Source organism: Melozone crissalis, unplaced genomic scaffold (genome assembly GCF_028551555.1).
Source record: "Melozone crissalis strain CALT ecotype California unplaced genomic scaffold, PUWL_Pcris_2 ptg000063l_1, whole genome shotgun sequence".
NCBI lineage: Eukaryota > Metazoa > Chordata > Aves > Passeriformes > Passerellidae > Melozone > Melozone crissalis.
In genome coordinates, this window is record NW_026535841.1 from 3,920,788 (window position 1) to 3,941,807 (window position 21,020).

General features: G+C 43.8%; 1 protein-coding gene across 1 annotated transcript; it reads right to left on the reverse strand.

The window, feature by feature from the left end:
• Window positions 1-1,235: 1,235 nt before the first annotated feature.
• Window positions 1,236-20,739, reverse strand: KLHL22 (kelch like family member 22). Its single transcript, XM_054288946.1, has 7 exons — window positions 20,666-20,739; window positions 11,711-11,969; window positions 9,061-9,226; window positions 7,209-7,927; window positions 5,887-6,079; window positions 5,011-5,244; window positions 1,236-2,389 (listed from the first exon to the last, which is right to left on the reverse strand). The coding sequence occupies exons 2-7, from the start codon at window positions 11,941-11,943 to the stop codon at window positions 2,012-2,014; spliced, it is 1,923 nt and encodes a 640-aa protein (XP_054144921.1). The 5' UTR covers window positions 11,944-11,969; window positions 20,666-20,739; the 3' UTR covers window positions 1,236-2,011.
• Between the last annotated feature and the right edge of the window lie 281 nt (window positions 20,740-21,020).

Consider the following 21,020-nt stretch of genomic DNA (forward strand, 5'->3'; position numbering starts at 1 on the left):
AACAACAAAAATAACCCTCTATCTCTGTGTAACACCACTGGTCTGTCTAGAGGTGCTGGTTAAAATAGAAAATGGAAAACAATCACTTTAATCACTTTTTTGCTGAGGAAACAAATTGCCCCCTGCAGTCTGGAAGGAGTGGTTCTAGTGATAGCCAGGTCAGAGAGGGATGTCCTTACATCTGCAGGCTACATTTAATTCCTACACATCACAAGTAACTCTGCAGGCAAAAAAGGAATATTTATCAGTCTCTAATATTGCACTGTAATAAAGTCTGTATTTCCAGACCCTGTGTGCAGTACAGAGTTCACTATCAAAGAATTATCTTCTGAAAAAGCTCATAATCAGGGTTTCCTGCAGTTACCAGGCCTTTTGTTTTATTTGCCAATTGGCAAAGGTTCAGAGATGGAGCTGAAAATTGACAGTGCTGAAGAAATGACAGTGAAAGTGCTGAAGAAAATTGACAGTGCTGAAGTGCAACAAATGCCCCTCTTAGCAAGAAAAAGCTGTTGAACTTATTTAAACAAATGTGCAAATACTCTTAATCTTTTTCCAGCAGCCCAGTCTACTAAAGCAGAGTAATTGAGGTCTGGTTTGAAATCATCTTTGCCTCCATCACCAATACCCCAAGGAGGGGGAATATGCAGGAATTCCTGCATTTCTCTGAGTGGCACATCCAAGTGCAGTATTTGTCACAAGTGATGACACTTGCCTAGTCCCATGTCATTCTGATTGTCCCTGGTTTTGCCTTTCTGCAAGCCCATTATTGCTGTAAGATTTAAAAGCTTTTGGGAGTTTTTCAGGATTTTCTGCACTGATTACTCCACCCCTCCTACAGGAAGGATCTCATAGTGTTCAGTACCACACTGGTTCAGACTTTAAATCAGCTTCTAACCTAATGGTAAGCAAGATGGGAGTTAGGAACCAATTATTTTAAGGCCCCATGAAGGAAGGATTTACTGTGCCTTATCTTTCTCAGCTGTAGTTCCTGGCATTGGTTCAGCTACTGCAGAGTCTTGGACCAGTGTAATCTCCCATGCTTTTTGTTATCTCATTATTTTTTTTCTTTTGCTGTGGCAAACCAATGTCTGCTCTCTTTATTCTCTTGTAAAGCCTGTAATAAAAGAATGAAAAAATTGCCCATCTCCCAGGCTGGAGTAACTTTGCCAATCCTGCTGCAGGATATAATGAAACTTTCAGCCATCACATCACTGTTAATAAAACGGAGACAGCAGTTAAAAAAGTTCTGACAAGAATTTATTAATTTCTGGTTGAGAACAATGAAATGTGTCTGACCATGAAATGATGAGATTGCCATATTCTGTACAGAGAGATTTTTCTAGAAATCTCCTTTCCACTGTGTTGACAGAACTTGCAGTATAGAAGTTCAGGAGTGGGTGTCAGTTCAGAGACTCTCAGCCAGTTCCAGGGATGGCTGCATGCCCAGATGGGATGAAGGTTCAGACTTGCTACTCTTCCTGTTTCTGTACGTTCACTCCTGCTGAAAAGCTAATCAAGCTGTCTGACACCTGGCACAGGAGGGCAGCACTAGGTGTTACCTTCCTGTATTAAGCTGGCTAGGAAGTTTTATTACCCAAAAGAAAAGGAAAAAAAAATCTCAAGAAGCTATTTTGAGCTGAAAGCTGGAAGGAAAGAAGCTAGTCAAGCTGAGCCTTCTGTGCTTTTTTTCTGTCCATGCTGAAGGCTGAGAAAAGCCTCCTCCAAAGTACAAGAACCTCTATACACCTGGGGGAAATGGCAGTTGTGTGGTTACTGTGAAAATGCTGCTTTCTGGCAGGGGGGCAGTACTGACTGCCAGTGCATTTTGTGCAGGACACTTGCAGGTGGGCAGGTATTGACTGTGAATGGCATTTTGTGCGAAACACTTCTTTTTAAAACCTTTAAATACTTTTATGATATAAGAAAGACATATAAAATCTCTCAAGTACTTTCCCCAAGCCTTCATTTCTTTATCCACTGGCGAAAAAAAAAAGAAAAAAATTAAAGTTTTCTAATCTTCACTTGAGTTGTCAAATTCCTCCCAGTCTGATACACTCATAACTTCTGGTGGAAAGTCAAGATGATGTTTCATTCTGTCTGCATGCCATTCTGAGAGCCACTTCTCTGTTTCCATCAAAATAGCCCTGGGCAATGTGAGGACACAGGCAGCCATGCCAGAAATGTCATCCTCCAGCTGGGGCCCTTCCTCCCAGCAGTCTCTCTCTGCATCATAAATGTGCACATAGTCCATGCGGATTCCCCTGTTGTGGGATCTGCCTCCCAGCACATAAATCCTGTTGTCTAAGACTGCAATGCCTGGCTCTCCATGTCCTGCAGGAAGTGGGCACACATTTGTCCATTGATCAGTGCTTGGCTTATAGCAGGCAACCTGTAAAACAAAAAAAGAAATGAGAGAAGGCAAAACTGGACTGGTATCCTTGGCCATATTTTTATGCTTGGCCAGTAAACTTGTAGGCTGGCCATAAGATAAATTATTTAGGAAGGAATATCATCAGTTGATAATGGAGCCAGCATGTGACTATCTAATACAAGTACAGTGCTCAGCAGAAATTTGTGCATACATGCCACATAGCTTTGAAATCACAAGTTCTGACCCTGCTGCTGGAGTAACAGCTTATGTCATTCCTAAAATGTATACAAAAGTGAAAGAGATGGGGACGTGCTAATATAAGCCCAGACATAATTCACCTGTTTGCATTAGAGAAGAAATGCTGGAACATAAAATATGACAAATCTGCAAAGCTGCCTCTGTGCCATATGTTGGAGAGCTTCAGATTTCATTGGTACCTACCTGGCTAACTGCCTTCATTTGTAGGCACCTTCTTATCATTCAGACACACTCTTCAGCTAGATTTAATTCTGCCATCTCCACTGGCTCTATAAAAAGTTACTTTTTGGGTCCTCTTTTCAAGTCTCTGGCAGTTCTAGAAGCTGGAATATGGTTGAAGAGAATTCTCTCCAGATGTCCCTTACCATCAGACACTGTACATTTTAATTGCATTATACAGCTGCCATCCAGTACCCCCAAGTAAGGGGAATATGCAGGAACTTACTGCATTTCTCTGCATTTCTTCTTCTTTTCAAGTCTCTAGCAGTTCTAGAAGCTGCAATAAGGTTCTCTCCAGATGTCTTTTACCATGCTGTACATTTTAATGGCATTATACAACTGCCATCCAACATACCCCCGAGTAGGGGCAATATGCAGGAATTTACATCCTTAACAGCTCTGCCCTGCAATTACACACTGGTAATTCAAAAGTTCTCCACTTATAAAAAATGAATGGAAAGACAGCATAAAGGAAATTTAACTGATGTGCTGCTTACTGGGCATATACATGCCAATGAAGTTATCCATCAGAGATGTTTTAAAATTGGTAAGAATTCCAAGTGCTGGAGCTTTAATGCTTTGTGGGTGAGACAAAGTGTTCAAGACAGACAACAGTAAAGAAATCATTGGTAGTTCTGCAGGTGAGAGCTCATCTAGCTGAGCAGACAGTTTTATCTGCATACTTAGTAGGACAAAGACATTACATCTAAGTGCCAGCATCCACAAGAAGCCAAGAACAGACCCAGGCATTGCTGTATTGCACTAAATAGTTTATGTTATGTCACGTGGATTGTTATTCCCTTCTCCCATCACATGGTCTCTCCCTCATCCTGTACCCCCTGGTGGTCTGGCCCCTGGTTACCCCTCCTCAATGGTATCCCATTGGCTGCAGTCCTCTTCCCCGCCCCCATTCCTCAGGTATAAAAGTCTCCTGCAAGAAGGGAACCCTCTCTTTTCTACCTGGGGGCTGCCAGAGTCTGAGGTGTCCCTTCCCAAGCCAATAAACAGGACACTTGTCCCCATGTGGAGAAGAGCATTTCTGGTCTTTTGCTTTGTCCATGTAAGACTGTGTGGGCCAGTGTGGGAACCCAGAACATCCCTCTGGCTGTCCAGGACCCCTGCCAGGGGGCTCAGAGACCCTGGCACAGAGCCCAAAACACCTGTGGGTTTGATTATGACCCATGAAGCAAATTACCAACCTTAGATGAAGATCAGCAAGCCACAACAGTTTGACTAGAATAACAGTGAAGTTATCACGGGGTGGAAAAGTAGATTTTAGGGTTTTTAGTATGGGGGTTCAGGAGGCCAGATGGAGGGAACTGGGCATGTCCAGCCTTTCTCCTTCTTCTTCTTAGCCTCCATTTTCTGCTGTGATGTTGGCACTTACAGATTGGTTTAGAGTAGAAGCTCACTGTCTAACATAGGTGAGAGGTATTGGGAAGCAATTGTAAACATTGTATGTTGTATTCACATGCCCTCTGAACAGAGAGAAGCTGTGAGACAAGCAGAGGAGAAGGAAAACACAATTCTTATCTCACTTGCTGTGCCTGTGTTGTGCTATAGTAGAATGCAATATGGAGATTGTTAACCCAGAGTGAGGATGTTTTGTTCCCTTGGCCTATCAGGGCCAGGTGTGTGTGTTGGACTGTCAGGGGACAGTCAGGAGAGAATCAGAGATGAGTGCAGTGTGAGCAGTTGTGAGCAAGAGTGAGTGCATGGCAGATTCAGTTTAGATACAATGCACATAGTATAGTATAATAATGTAACTCATTAGGCTTGTGATGATGGAGTCAGATGCATCATTCTCTCTCTCCTTCATCAGAGTTGCCTTCGATTTACAATAACTGTACATGTAGTTTTTAGTATAAAGACATAACACTGCCCTGGGGGCAGGCAGAGTGCCTGGAACTGTCCTGCTGGATGGACCTTGGCAGGGGAAGAGAAAATTTTCTATAGATAAGATACAATGAACAACCTTGGGACCGAGAAATGAAGAGCCCTGACCCCTTCTTCAAGTGCCGGGCTGGGAAAAGAGACTTTGAACAATCTTGGGGTTGCAGCGACCCAGAAATGCCCCGAGAGGCCAGGATCCATAGCTGGCCAGAGTGAACTCAAACAACAGCCCAGAGCTGTGGATCTCCCAAGGTGTGCCCTGCTCTCACCTGGTGCACGTCTCTCCTGTAGCCGGAGTCGTTGTTGCTGCCCCCGATGACGTAGAGCTTGCCCAGCAGCGCGGCCATGCCGTGCCACGCGCGCCGCACGGGGCCGTCGGCCAGCGCGTCCCAGCGCTCAGTCCTGGGGTCGTAGCACTGCAGCTCCTTCAGGTAATCCTCTCCTCTCCTGCCACACGAGATGTACATCTTCCCATCCAGCGCCGCTCCCGCGTGCGCGTACACCTGCACGGCACAACCATGGCAAAGCAACAGCTTGGGTATTTCTCTCACTTTGGAAGCAGGGAATAGACATGAAGGGAGTGACATTGGTCATGAGTTATGCAGAGATCAAAAGCAGAAAGGATTTTCTTATGGACAGTTCTTTCTAATATATTATAATTGTGAATTTCTTAATGAAACACACCAGAATTTCTAAAAGTTCCAGAAATGCAGCATTCTCTGTCTTTATTGTTCCTTCATACTATACCTTACTCCCTAATCTTCTTGGAAGCCTTTTATTGGTGATTTTTCTTATACAAGCAGCGTTATCAGGAATGCAAGTTATTCTACTTAGTAGCACTCAGTTCAGGCTTTTTATATTTTCACACATTTATTATTTGTTTTATTAATAGCTTTAAGGATTAACACAATAAAGATGCAGGCAAAATCAACAAGAAAGAGGAAAAAAATAACATTTAACTGGAAAATGTAATTTACATATACTATTATTTCATTTTCTTGTCATCCATTTACTCCATATACAGAATTTACTGCTTCCCATCTGAATATCAGCAAATCGAAAGTTACACCTGAGAAAAACATCTAGCAAGCTTAAATAAGGAATTGGGGGGCTGTGGTAGTGTGTGTGGCTAATGCACTCCTTACCTCCTTCTTCAGAGGTGTCACATATTCCCAAGTGTTGGTTTTAGGGTCATACCTCTCCACTTCCCTCAGGTCTTCATGGTAATCTCGGCCTGCGACGGCATAAATATAGTTGTCCACGACACAAACACTGAGGTCAGCGTGCTCCTGCTGCAGGGACTGGATCTGGAACCATCTGTTGTGTCGTGGGTCATACCTTGTAAAAGAATGGGACCAAACAAAGTTATTCCTGCAGCTGCAGAATCACTGCAGGAATGCCAGACAGCTCTGGGGATGTGGGTACTGCACTGGCTTCAGCTGAAATTGAGCTCGTCTGTAAGTGATGTGAAATTTGGCCTTGTCAGCATTTTATTATTAGCAAAGTTGTTTTATTCTATTTATAGAAGATGTAGTTTGGCTGACATAATGATGCTATCAAAGCCTGGGTTTTCCATTATCTTGTACACTGCTGTCAGGTTACACATCACAATCTCTGTTTGCACAAAGCCATTCTACAAGGTAACACAGTCTAAAAATAGCACAAAGACTCAATCTGGATCTTCAAGAATACAAGAAGGGCATAAATATGTTGATTCTTTGATATAAATATCTTTGATTCTTTTCCCCAAATATCTGCTGCTCAAAGTGAATCTCATTATTCACTTTCATGTCAAACCATCTCTCTCATCTGGAAATTTTAGTTACAGAGAAAACTGGTTGAGAATTGAAATTATCCATGCCATAAAATAAGAGCAACTCAGCTAAGACTTGTAAAACTGAGCACAATATAAAGACAGAAGGGTTTATATCTGTTTTTGCAATGTAATGGGCATGAAGGTCTAAACCTGCTCCTCCCTCCTGCTCTTCTCTGTCATATAGTAATATAAAAGCACTCTGGAATGATGCAATTGTGCACACAGATTCTTGAAAATCTGTTGGTAATAGCATTTTATTTAAAATCCTTTTGTACTGGGACAAAAACTACACATAGAAGACTTCCAGAAAATGCTAGTTAAGAGAATATTTAGACACCCTAGAGTTCAGGCTCATTACTGCTTCCCACACCTTTAATACTTCCTCCTCCAACAAGGCAGAAAGAAGCACAAGTTAACACTCTGAATGAGTAGCTGTTTCTACACTGTCAGGCTCAGCTTTGTCTCATTAGCACTGCTGGGAGCTTCCTGTTACTATGAAGCTCATTAAATGAAGCTCATTTCTTGTGTTTGCTTTCAGTGAGGCTCCTGCCCAGTTCCTGATCATTTGGCTGGCAAATGTACTGACTGTCTGCTGGCTTACTGACCCAGAAATGGGCAATAAAATTAATAGCAGGATTATCCTTATCTTACCTCCAACACCTTGACTCTGCTCGAAAACCACTTACATTGTTGTCTCCACCAATTAAATATACAAAATTATTGAGAACAGCAATCCCTTGGTTGGACATTCTGGGGGCTAGTGCAGCTGTAAAGTGCCTCCACTCCCCCAACAAGGGGTTCAGATACTTGGCTTGATCACTGAGGACAATGGATGGAGTAGAATGCATCCCTCCAAATCCCACTACACACTGGAACTCTGATCTCAGCTGTGTCTGGGAGCTCTGAAGCATTGGCTGAAGACATTCATTCTTGTGGTACATTAATGCATCTGCAACTGTATCTTTTAAAGGACATGGACTTAATTTGTCATGAAGTCTTTGCAGGATCTGGGGTTCCATCAGAGGAAAACGAACTGTCTCAAGTAGCTTAAGGGGCTCCATCAGGGAGACCTGATCTGTCTCCAGTTCCTCTGGAGAATAATGATAAAAAAGTGCTCCATCATAAACTTCAAACTCATAGTTAACCTCCAAGCGGTTGCTGCTGAGAAGGGAGTAGACCTTCTGCAGGGGCAGCTGTCGGTACACCTGTGTCCTTGAGAAAGCTGTGAAGTTCTTCAGAATGTAGGAGTCCAGCTGCTCACTCAAATGCTTCAAGTCATAGTGGTCAGCTAGTCTGTACACATCAAGGATGTTCTCTTCATCCACCCAGGACATGAGGAAATCACAACAGAACTTAATGACTTCTGGAATCTGCAAGAGAGAGTGGTTTTTCATTTCAGACACCACCTGCCCCACACTTAAAAGACAGGAGACTGAAGCCTGGGATGACTGTAAGGAAATTGTCCAGAGAATGGCTGCTCCTCTCACAGTCTGAGCACCGTGGTCACCTGTGCCCTATTCACCTTTCCCTAGAGAAACAGAACTCAGCATGGCGGTGTGGATGAATATAACACAGCTCTTCTAGCCATGCTCTGCTGCAAGGCTAAGCTTGGCTTCAGGTGCAGCAGCAATGTGCCTTCCAGGACATGTGGGACACTGGGCACTGCCTGCTCTGCTGCCTGCCTGGAGCAGCCAGGAAAACACACAGGACATGGTGATTACAGTCACTCTCTGATTGTTCTTCCAGAGCACAACAGACATGCTATATCAAAGATTGTATCTGTAACAAATATTTCACTCAAGAGCACAGGAAGCCATTGGAAAGGAAAATGAATATTTAGTATTGTCTTCTGAAAACAATTTGAAGTTGTATCTGGCAGGAGGACCAAAGATCTAACTGCTGTCCAGGAGCCCCTCTGCTAACAAAGTGTGTAAAAACCAACCAAAGCAAGCACTCACAAAGTTTAGGATTTAGTACCAAAGCCTTGTGCAGCAGTTAGCTGCAGGGGAAATTAGAAAGCAAAAATAACTTGTCTTAAAAGCACATGAACCCTGCACTCAGTGCAGACCATAGTGGCAGGATTTCCTGTAGTGATGGGGTCAGGAGAGGCCGTGTGCCTGTGGACTCACCTTCAGCAGCACAGCAATTCCTGAGCAGCAAACCCTATTCCTTACCATAGGCCAGGGATTTTCTGTTTCAGGGAAGCTTTCACAAACAGATCAGTGAAAGTGAATGCTATATAAAATACTCCTCTAGATGAAATAGGTAATGTTTTAACTAGTGAAACCATTGGCACAAATGAGATGTGTAAGGACCCCATTCATTGTTCCTACCCTTCCACAGTCAGTTGCAGTGGATACAGCATCCCAGAAATCCTTCTTATCATGCCCATGCTCCTGCTCACCTCTTAACCCTCCCTCTAACCAGACATCCATGTTTTCTGTTTCTTTCATCATTGCTTTTGTATCTTGTTTCTTTTTTGTGACATCTCCCAGTACCTCACCTGGAGCTGACAGGCTGCAGCTAAGGTTTCCTGTACACTGTTCACACTGAGTTCCAGCTCAGAAGTGTAAATGAAGTTCAAGATTTTACACATTGCATTGTAGGTGATGCCATGAATATGAACTTCTTCTTGTTCCATCTCTCTCAATCCTCCTGCAAACATTCCTCTGCAAAACAGACAATGGCACATGCTATGGCAGATTTACATTGAAGCTATTTCCAGTTTGCTCATCTTATTTTGTCCTGGGAACATAAAAAATATTCGGAAATACAAAAACCTAGCTGGACACTTTAATGTGATCTAAGTTAAGAGTACAGGCCTTTAGGTCCTAAGAAAGTAACACTTCATTGTGCAGGAAAGCAGTAGGGGCACCTAGAAGGGACAGTTCACAAGTGAAGGACTTAAATACACACCCAGTATCTAAAGGTAGTCAATGGTCAAAGGCAGATACTCTGGGTGTGGGGGAAGAGGAAACAGAGGAACTCAGGACAGTGGATTTTTTTTCCAAGGTAGAGCAGTTCTTCCTTCAGTTAGAAGTTTGAATTGACTTGGGTGTTTGCTCTATGAAAACAAAGGAACTGCTCATCACATTGCCTGGGGACTGCCTGGTTTAATGGCCAGTGAGTCACCCTAGAGGCACACAGCAGTGACCCAGCTCCAGTGAGTTTTTGTGTATTATGAAATGATCACCACCACAGGCAAAGTCTTACAATGCCAAGGATATGTTAAAAGCCACTTAGAGTGCACTTAAGCAGAAGACACCAGTTCAGATAGTCTCTCCTCTTTATAAACCTCCAAGTACCACAGTGAATTTAGTGGAGGTAAGCTCAGTGTGCAGGAACAAGAGCTTTATTTCTGCAGAGAAATAACAGAGAGATGAATAAAGCCATAGTTAGTATTTTGAAACAGCCTGTCACTCTTGTGCTGAGAATAACACAGGAACAGGCAGGAGGCAGTATTGTAGAAAGAGCAAAAGAAAGCTAATTAATTACTTTATTATACTATATTACATTATGTTACATTACATCTAAACTGAATCTGCCAATCACTCAACTGCACTCCACTGCACAGAACCAGTCCTGAGACACACACACCTGGCCCTGACAGGCCAAGGAAACAAAACTCCATCACTGGGTAAACAATCTCCATATTGCATTCTACTTTTGCACAACACAGGCACAGCAAATGAGATAAGAATTGTTTTGATCTTCTCTGAGGATTAGAGAATGTGAATCCCAGAAATATTCTTGGAAAGTTGTGCCTTGCTTGCTTGCTTTTCTCTGTGAGGAGAAATGTGGCTACAACAGCCTCAGCTCCATCTTACAGGTCTGATTTTCCATTCAGAAGGAGTCTGCCCAGCCAGAAGCTTTGGATGTCACAGCTGTGACTAACAGCCAGCCATGTGCCTATTACTGTGATATTTTATGAAAAATCCCTTTGCCAGGATTTTTTCTCCTGAGAAGCTTCAACTTTTCCATGTTTTCCTATTTGGAATGTGATTTGGAGAACTGTTTACCCAGCATGTGAATTGTCTTTACTTCATAACCTGTGTCAGACTCTCTAGTCAGTCACGAGTTTTTATTATTCATTCTTTTCTAGCCTTCTGATATCTCCTTTCTCTTTCTTTAGTATAGTTTTAATATATAATTTTCTTTTAATACAATATAATAAAATAATAAATCAGCCTTCTGAGAACTTGGGAGTCAATTCTCATCTCTCACCTCGTCCTAAGACCCACAACAACACCCACAGCAACACGTGCCCGTTGCTGCTGCATGTCGCTCTAGGACACGAAATAAAACTACGCGGACTGTCTCAGACATATTTTATGAAAAATCTTTTTGCTAGGATTTTTCTCCTGAGAAGATGAGAGGCCTCAAAAACAAAATGTAAACAATGGTTATCTGCTGCTGTGGAATGCAACAGGTGCATCTGGGATTGGTCTCATGTGGTTGTTTCTAATTAATGGCCAATCACAGTCAACTGGCTCAGGACTCACTGAGAGTCACAAGCTTTTGTTATCATTCCTTTCTATTCCTTGCAAGCCTTCTGGTGAAATCCTTTCTTCTATTCTTTTAATAAGCTTTAATATATCATTTTCTTTAAATATTATATATATCTTATTTTATTTTATATGTTTTATATATTTTATAAAATATATTTTATATAATATATTTTAATATAATTATATAATATATATTTTATAGATATTTTATATATATATATATATATTATATAATATATAAAATAATAAATCAACCTTCTGAAACAGTCAAGATTCTGATCTCTTCCCTAGTCCTAAGGGAGATCAGTGCTGTGGCACTGCAAACACCACCACAGCGGACACTGGACTTTCTAAGGTAAAAATGAGGGTGTTTAATTTCTGACTCCAACATTTACTGATTTCCAAAAGTTTATTGATTTCCAAAAGTGGAAAGGATGACAGTGGAGGACAACATTGGAGGATGAAATTGGAGGACAACAGTGCCACCTCTCCAATGACTCTGGACAAACCAACAGTCTGTCAAATTTCTCTTCGTCCATAAAACAATGCAAACCAAGAAGTTATTTACATAAAGTGTGTGAGAAAATTCGTTACAAAAATGTAAACATCGGAAAATCTTAAAAAATCAGGATGACAGCAGCGTACCTGAAGTAGTCACAGGAGGCAGCCAGGAGGATGCGATGAGCCTCGATGGGTTTGTCCTCCACCACCAGCACCACATCGAAGAGGATGCTGCTGTCCCGCAGCGACACCAGCCCGCTGAGCAGCGCCTGCGAGTGCTCCGCGCTGCGGTACGTGCTGCTGCTGCGCTGCTGCTGCTGCACCGGCGCCTCCAGGGCACCTCTGTGGGCCTGAGTCAGCTCCTGCTCCTCAGCCATCCCAGGCACAAATGCTCAGCCACCAGCTGCAGCAGAATGAAATCTGTGAGACAACAGAATCGGCAAAGGTTTGTGCTTTTTGCTTTACAGACGGCGCTCTGAGCCTTGCCCGTCACAGAAAATAAAGCGACTCTTCAGGCAATGGAGACACAGCTGTGTCCTGGACAAATTATTACAAATTATACTGAAAACACACAGATGGGTGTCGCAGACATTTTTTCCACAGAAATCCTTTCTTTCAGATTTCTGTAGCTTCTGGGAAGCAAGGGCCCCCAGAAGAAGAATGTAAACAATTATTATCAGCTGCTGTGGAATGCAATAGGATGCACCTGTGATTGGTTCATGTTCCCATGCTTATAATTAAGGGCCAATCACAAGAGCAAGCTGGGGACAGAGTCCCCGGACACAACTTTGTTATAAATTCTTTCTTTTCTATTCTTAACTTAGCAAGCAGCCTCTGCAACTTCTCTCTTTATTCTTATTAGTATAGTTATAATGTATTATATATCATATATCAATAAATCCAGCCTTCTGATCAAGAAACAAGATTCTCGTCTTTCTCTCACCCCCAGTGACCCACACAAGACGCTGTAATAGATGGACAACAGCACACCAAAGGGGTAGAATAAGGTTTTCCAAAAACAGGTTTTCCAAATAAGAATAAGGTTTTCCAAATCCAGGAGTCAGGTATTCTGACTCCTGGGTTTTCACACCAATATCAGAGTACATGTCAGCGGGTATTTTTTTTCTCAGCAAGCGTTTCACTTCCCAATCCATTACCAACCCCCCTTGTTTCTTTTGTATTTCTGCATCATCTGCAACAAAAAATGGACGAAAATTTTGCCAAATTCCAAATGGCAATTTTGCCAAATTTCAAATTGGAACTCTGCCAAATTCCAATTGCCTGGCATTCTCAGGTAACTTTTCTGCAATATAAACTGCACCTTCCATCTTTCTCTTAATATTTTACCACAGAATCTCCTCTCTCCTCTCTCTCCCTGTGTTTGCTTTTTTGCATTTTCTGTAGCTAAGCACATTTCAAACCTTAATTGTGCAAAACACTGTACGAAACTGTAGGCTTCAAAGTGAGTTTCTTTATTTCGGCAATTTCAAGCAGGCATGCACAGCTACTTTCCACTTCCCCGTCACTCCCTGCAGAGAGGAGGTATTTCCTCCAGAATGAGCACTGTCCAAGGCTATCCTGTACCTTTTTCTAGGGCTGCCACTGACACACTGGGAAGGTCCCCTATGGCACATTGGGAAACATCTGTAAAAAGCTGTCTGCAAGTGATTGTTTCATGTCTGTGGTTAAGCAATCAAAATCTCATGAGTCCTCTTCTACCATCCTGTAATTTACCCTGTCCATTGTCTTTGAAGAATGTCAGAAGTTGTGGCAGTCAGGGCTTACAGACTCCATCCAGTTGTCAGCACACATTAAAAAACACCCTCCATTAGCCAAAGGAAGTAAGTGAGCTGATTTGGCTGCTAACACACTCAGAAGATCCTCTCTCCAGCAGGGAAATAGCTTAGTGCCACAAGGGACAGTCACAAGGGTTTAGCAGCAGTCAGGGAAGCAGAAGAGAACAAACCCAGCAAATGCAAACAGAGTGAAGAAATGGAACCATTGTTTCATTGTGGCAGCCACAGACAGTGAGGGCAGCACTGCAGATCTCAAACACTGCAGGTACTCTGGGCATGGCAGCCAGGAAGGAGCTGCCCAGATGACACCAAGAAATATGAGAGTGTTTATTGTTCTGCCTGAGGAAGTTACCCTACGCTGCCCAAAACAAAAGGTGAATGGGATGGAAAATACCCTGAGAAAGTGAATTAATGTTTATCTGCTCTTTGCCAGCAAAACCAAGAGAGCAGCTCAGAAGAGCAGCTCTGACAAAACAGCCTTGTGGGGAGCACTCAGGTCGATTAGAGAGGGAAAACTATCCATCATCAGCTGAAGAGATGAGTAATGGCTTATTTTTCATGACAAGTTGATGCTTTTCCTAGAAATCAAATGAAAGCAGACAAAACATTAGTGTATCATTGCATTTGCTCCTGGGGAATACTAAGAGTGATGGATTGAGGCAAGGGAAATAATGTAGTAAAAAAGGCAAGTGAAACAGGGAGTGTTACACGATGTTGATCAGAAATTTCCCATTTCACTAAAAGGAAATAAATGCAGCAAAACCAAAGTAGGGTGACATATGGTCCAAATGAGGAACTGATTAAGATTAACTCTGTTAATGTGGTTTAATGTGGTTTAATGTGGTTAAAGCTCCAAAACAGGTTTTATCTTTTCCTCTTCTTAGAGAGCTGTATCAAAAGAAGTCCCTATGGAAGTAAAATTACTGTATCAAAAAGCAGAAGTAAAAGCAACAAATTATCTATTTTCTGAATCCAAGGACATTTCAGGATTAGGGGAAACACCATGATCTTTGATACAATTTTATATCATATACTGCAGTCATTGGTTACCATGGGGAGAGAGGCCAAGGCAAGATAAGAGAGAGATAAAACTACAGGGGTACTGAAGCCCTGTAATAAGTGTTAGAAAATAAATGTATTGTAGGAGAAGCTGGTTACAGACAGAGATACATGCAGGGTAGAGTGGGAAACCCATATAATAATGCAAGCCTTTATTTATTTAATTTTCTTTAACATGACTGTAGACAGTTACTGTTCAGAATATATTCTCTATCTGAATAATCTTAAAAAGTAACAGAAAGAGGATGAAGCTCTCAGCAAGTAAAGCCCCAGAAGAGATCTGATCTTACAAATGTGGTAACTGGAAGCAGGAAGATGAAATGGTATTATGAAAGAGAGAAAATAGAAATACATTAAAAGGATAAATTATTTAGTGATTCTGTAGCCAGTGTGAGCATTAGTATCTGAATAGCTCTCAGTGACAAGTGGGGGCTGTCCTGCAGATCTGCAGGGAGTTTATCTCACACTTAGTTGGAGCAGATACAGACTTCAATTATGCCACAACCATTACCAAGAGCTGAACAAACCAGCTCTGCTGTGACCACTCTGCTGGGAGTGCAGCTGAACCATCCTCCACAGCTGATTTTTGGCTGGGTAACAGCTGAACCTGCAGATTTTTTGCTGTGCTCTTCTTTCTGAATTCTGGCAGTGCTGACCTCCTGTTCCCAACTCCTGTCCCTGGGCTGTACCCAGCTGTCACTGGTGAGCTGGACTGTCCCTCAGGGTGATGCTTGTACATCATCCTAAGGAACTGCTCCCAGCCTAAACAATTAAAGGTGAACATCTGTAGTATTAATCTATAAAGTCTGACTGACAGATGTGGTTAAGTCTTCCTTGAGCCAAAACCCTCTTAACTCCTGCCTGGGCAGTTTCAGGAGCTGTTAGACAACAGGTGTGAGCCCAAGGAGGGCAGAGGACCAGGGGCTGGCTGTGGGGATGTGGCCAGCAGGATTCCCTCAGCTGAGGGTGCTCAGCTCTGCAGCAGCTGCCCCAGGAGCAGCTAGGCTGGGCAGGGTTAGTGGGGTTGTCTTGTGGGCTTCTTTCAAAGAGAATTGGCATTTGGGTTTTCTGGATTAAATGCAGTGTGTTCATGGAGTTGATTGATAATTTTGTGTATTTCTTTGGGTATTGTTCTAAATGCTGATTACAAAATTGCTGAGGAGGGATGTTGCTGTTAGCACAGCACCCTGCTTGTCAAACTGTGTGGTCTGACCAGTGTGCTTTGTGCCTTTGATGCTGTCTAAAAATCAATTTTGTCTAATCTTTATTTTAAAAAAACCCAAAACAACCCAAAGCTGCCTAAATGTAATGTAAGCAGGACAGTTCTGGACAGAGAGACAGAACAGGTTTGTTCCTCCATCCTGAGCTTCTCTACTGTCAGCTTCCTGCTTGTAGGATGTACCTAAGGCTTCTCTGCTCTCTTATTTCTGTTATTGTGAAAACAGCTCTGGGACTGAGACAAGCTCTTAGAAATTTGAGTAATATGTTTGCTTTCCCTTCTCTTCTTGAGAAAGTTTCTCAGTACTGGTCAGTTAGCAGTGAGTTCAGTGGCTGAGTACTGCAGAACTAACCCTGCAGGTGGGAAATATGAGGAATTTTTTGAGTTCACTGTGCTTCTTTAACACTAGCAGAGATAACAAGTATTGTCTCATGTGCTGTGGGATGTTGTCTGCAGAAATAGGAAGTCCTTGTTCTGACCACTTTGAAATTACAGAGAAAATCAGGCTAGACATTTTCTTTGCTGGCTGCACAATGTATTTGAGTATAAAATGATGTTAGTTTGTATTTGTATTTTAGAGGATGTGGGTTGATGTAGTGATTAATTTTAAGGCATTACAACTGAGTTTCCAGTACATAAAGAAGAAAGCATATGGGATCAGTAAATGTACGTGCATGTCTGCAGGCAAGTGTAGAAAGATGTTGGCTGTTTGGTCACTTTGAATCAAGGAGTTAAAAAAATTGCAACAGGCAGAAAAATCCCCCATAAATGGAAAAACCCTCAGGGGTACCTAGAAACACAAGGCTGCTCTTTTTCAGTGGACTGAAATCTTCTACATTCTGTGTCTGGATTCCATCTGGGAACCAAGAGAAGGCAGCCATGCCTTGCAATGGAGGGAGCATGAAAGAACTTGAGTACTCCTTTCTCTTTCCTGTATTATACACAGAGTTCACTGAATCACCAGCTATGGACACAGTGAAAGCTGAATGTCTCAATGACCTGCAGATAATTCTGTGCTTGTCTTGTATTCAAATTCTACAACATGCTTCTGCTGATTACTGGCACAAAGAAAAGTAGAGGTCTTAGGCTTCTGATTATTCAATGAAATAATTAATTAACTACCCATTAAAAGAGTTCATGGTAAATTTTAAAAATAAAATCTCCTCTCTGATCAACAACAGAATATTTGCTTTCATAATAAAGGTATGTGGGTTATGACTGAGGAAGTTGGCACTGGGACAGGAGGAATTTAGGGAATGCACTGTAGTTTGATGAATGGCAAAATGGTGAGAAATCGGTATGCTCACTAAAAATCCTTATCCTTTTAAGAACACCTTTGAAGGTCTAGAAATGGAGTAACTCAACTACAAGCAGAGGGGAAGGGAAAAGTTAAAGGCATGGCAAATAGATAAGGTAGAGAAGAATGCAATGTCTGTCCTGATGATATTTTTCAGCACAGATCCATTGTCACACACGTGCTGCCATTACAGGAATGAACTCAGCCTCTCTCTTCTGGGGAGGGATGCTGTTTAACATGGTATAGATCATTACAGGAATTAACTCAGCCTCTCTTTTCTGGGGAGGGATGCTGTTTAACATGGTATAGATCATTACAGGAATTAACTCAGCCTCTCTCTCCTGGAGAAGGATGCTGTGCTCTAACAAGGTACAGATCATTTACAGTGCTGAAGGCTGTTGTTGGTGTGTGTGGTGTGATACACACCTAGCCAGGTATTCACCCCTTGTTGACCAGCATCCAGCTCACAGAGATGCCCCTGATGCCAGCTGCATGTGTGGCTTTGGGGCTGTCTTCTTGTAAAGTTGTGCTGACAGCCTTGATTCTCTCCTGTAGAGAAATGGCTGGATGCAGGAAGGATTAACCAAGTTAGTTTCTATGGAAACTCAGCCATTTTTGTACTCAGGAGCTCGTGGCTGTCAGTTACATCACTCCAAAGAGGTGTTTTACGCACACAGTGATATTTTCTTGTGCATCAGCTGTGCCCAAAATAAACTCAGGCTTGCTGGTGTCGGGTATCCAAATCTGTTCAGCTCACTGCCATATGGACAGGTGGCTCCAGCTTGGTGGGGGTCCCTTGCTTTCTTAGAAGTGTGGAATCATTTAGACTGAAAAAGAAACTTTGGGAGGTCTCTAGTCCAATCTGCTCAAAGCAGGGAAACCTTCAAAATCAGGTCAGGATGTGGAGAGCCTTGTCTAGTCAAGAGCAAAATCTCCATCCTTGTCAGCAGTCAGAAAACTGATTGTTTAACCAGCAGATTTATTTTCTTCTTTAGCTGTGTGAATTTTTTCCCTGCAGTTTGTGACACTTGCCTCTCATCCCTGGCATGCACAAAGGAGAGTTTGGCTCTACACTGTCCTGTGCCCATTAGGTAGCTTTAAAAATGTCAAGTGGCTCTGCCCTTATTCTTTTTGCCCTGTACTGCACAAAATCCAGCGTTCTTGCCTTGCAGGTGCTTGTATCTTGTAAGTGCTCCTGCCCTGTATGGCTCCTCCACTGAATTCTCAGCTGTTTTTTTCAGTAGAGAGCTCAAAACTGGGCATTCTTTTGGGATTATGAAGGTTTAACAGAGTGGGAAGTAATAATTCACACGATCTACTGGCTGTACTCTTGCTGACACAGCCCAGAATGAAGCTGGACCCCACTGGAGAAATCACATTCAGCTCATCAGGACCCCCAGGATCTCTCCTTCCAAAGCTGCCTTGCAGCCAGGCCTGTCTCCTGCCTGCTGGGATATCTGGAGCTCCTCTCACCCAGCAGGACTTTGCTTTTGCTGTTCAAAGTGATGTAGCTCCTCTTGGTCCCCTCTTGCAGGAGCTTTTCCCTGACACAGAACAGCCAGTGTGCTGTGCTGGTTGAGATCCAGACACATCAGGCACTTAAAAATCTTAATGCATTGGAAGAATCTGGAAATCTGTGCCCTAAGGCTGCCCACACCTTCATCTCTCCCTAGGGAGTGACAAGGATTAGGATTTAAAGCAGGTTTCAAGCCTGACAAGACAAGCTGCAGGAGCAAAGTGCTGAGCCCTGGGGATATGCAGGCAGGACCTGGCTGTGGAGCAGAGAACACAAACACACATCAGGGAATGAGCAGCAAGGGAGGCAGCTGGGTGCCCGCCAAAAGAGTTGGGAAAACAAATGTGATGCCACAAACAATGTAAAATGAAAAGCAAAACTATTGTTCATTCTGACTGGGGTGCAAATAGCAGAATAATTCACCAGCTGTGGGATAATGTGTAATGGGCACTTGCTACAGAGAAGCCAACTGAGTTCATGTTTTGTGTAGATAAAACTTGAGCCAGTTTCAGGCTTTTTCAAGGAAAAGGGAAGGCATAAATTACTTTTATCAGTAATTCTTCTTTCAGAATCCCTCTATGCATTCACAACTGTGCAAAAATAAATATTCTAAAATACTCCATTTCAGGAACCTCCTACAAATACAAGGAACAACCCAAACAACTCCTTTTGACAAGGTCCCCAGGAAAAGAAAGAGAAAGAAAGAAAGAAAGGAGGATATCTGGTATTATACCACATCTCAGCATTATTTTTGAGCACTCAAATGATGATATACTTTTGCCTGGTCTGCACACACAGTCCTCCATTACATCACTAATGGGAATAAGCAGAACACACTCTGCATTGACTTTCTGAGCCATTTTCAGTTTCTAGCATTAGTAGTATACTTGAAGAGTGGGAGGAACCCAAAGGTGTGGCTTGGGAAACAGCTTTTGCAAATGCTGCTGTCTCACAAATGCTGGCATTCATTCCTTTCAGCAAACACCTGAGGGGTTCTGCTTTCTTTTCTTCCCATAAACCCATTACAAGTTATTTCTAAGAAATATCCAGAATAAAGCGCCTCATTTAAAATGTATATGACAACACCACCATGGAGTATATCTATAATTAAATAAACGAGTATTCAAAAATATTTTTTCCTCCCATGAATAATTTTTAAAATTTAAGTATTTTTTCCTCCCTGAAGATACAAATGAGGTAAAACACTCAAATTAGAAAGCCCGTGTTCTTTAGGTTGTACTAACAACCTACAGAACATGAGCTTTCTAATTTGAGTGTTTTATCTTAGTTGTATCTTCAGTGTTGCAACTTACCCACATTCATAGAACTGTAATGTTTTCTGTTGTGCAATTTATATATTAGGCAATCTGCTCAAAGAATTTTGAGAAACTCAGGTAGCTGCCAAGAATTCAACCTGATTTACTGAATTGCTTAAATCACATAGTGACTTTTTAAGCATTCTAAAACACAAGGAGGAAAAAAGTTAGATAGTAATTATTCCTATGCCAAACACAACACTTAAATGACCTGGAAGAGAGCAAGGGCCTCTTCCAGCATTTCCAGCTCCAGTTTCTCATGAACACGAATTTTTTCACATTATTCACCACATGAATTTTGTCCTGGCAGGAGTCTGTGGGGTTCTGCCCCATGGTTTCGCCATTTCTCAGCAGAGCCAGAGACCGAGCAGCGTTCCCTGCGGGGGAAGGTGACCTGGCACCGCTCACCCCTCCCTGAGGCAGCTGGCTCCGGACCAGCCCTGAGGAGGAGGAGGAGGAGGAGGAGGAGGTCACAGCCAGGTCGAGCCCAGTCAGGGTTTTACTTTCTCCTGCCGGGCTGCCATTGCCCTTGCAGGGCTGACACCCGCCGTGCTCGCCCCTCGGGGCGGGCAGCGCTGCCGGTACCGGGCCCGGCCTCACCCTGCCGGGGCTGGGCTGGGGCTGCCGGGCCCGGGCGGGTCGCGCCGCCGGCTGCAGCCACGGCCCCGGCAGCGGCTCCGGCCGTGGGGCGCCCTCCCTGCCCCGGTGCCCGCGGAGGGCAGCCCTGAGGCGGGCAGCCCTGAGGAAGGCAGCCCTGAGGCGGGGCCGCGGCCTCGGCCGGGGTCGGGCCAGGACACGCTCCCACCGCGGCCCCCCGGGAACGGCAGCGCCGGTGCCGCCGGCAGGGGAGCGGCCCGGCCGGGGCCCGCGCTCCCCCGCCCCTCCGCAGCACCTACCGAGAGCGGCGGCGGCGCCTCCGCCTTCATGTGCGACCCGGAACCCACCGGGCGAGGGAGGGGCGGCGGCGGCCGGAACCGGGGCGGGCGGCGTGGGCGGCCCCAGCACAGCCCGGGCAGGTGCCGCTGCTGTGCCCGGTGAGCGCCGGGCCGGTCACGGCCGCGGGGAACGCGGGGCTGCCGCGGCCGCCACCCTCGGGGCCAGCGCGGGGCGCGCCCGGGCCGCCACAGCTGAGTAGGGCTCCTGGGCCGGACTACATTTCCCAGCGAGCCTCACTCCGAGCAGGGCAGATCCCGCGCGAGTCGGCGGGGCTCGCTCCAGGACTGCATTTCCCGCGATCCCTCGCGCGGCGGA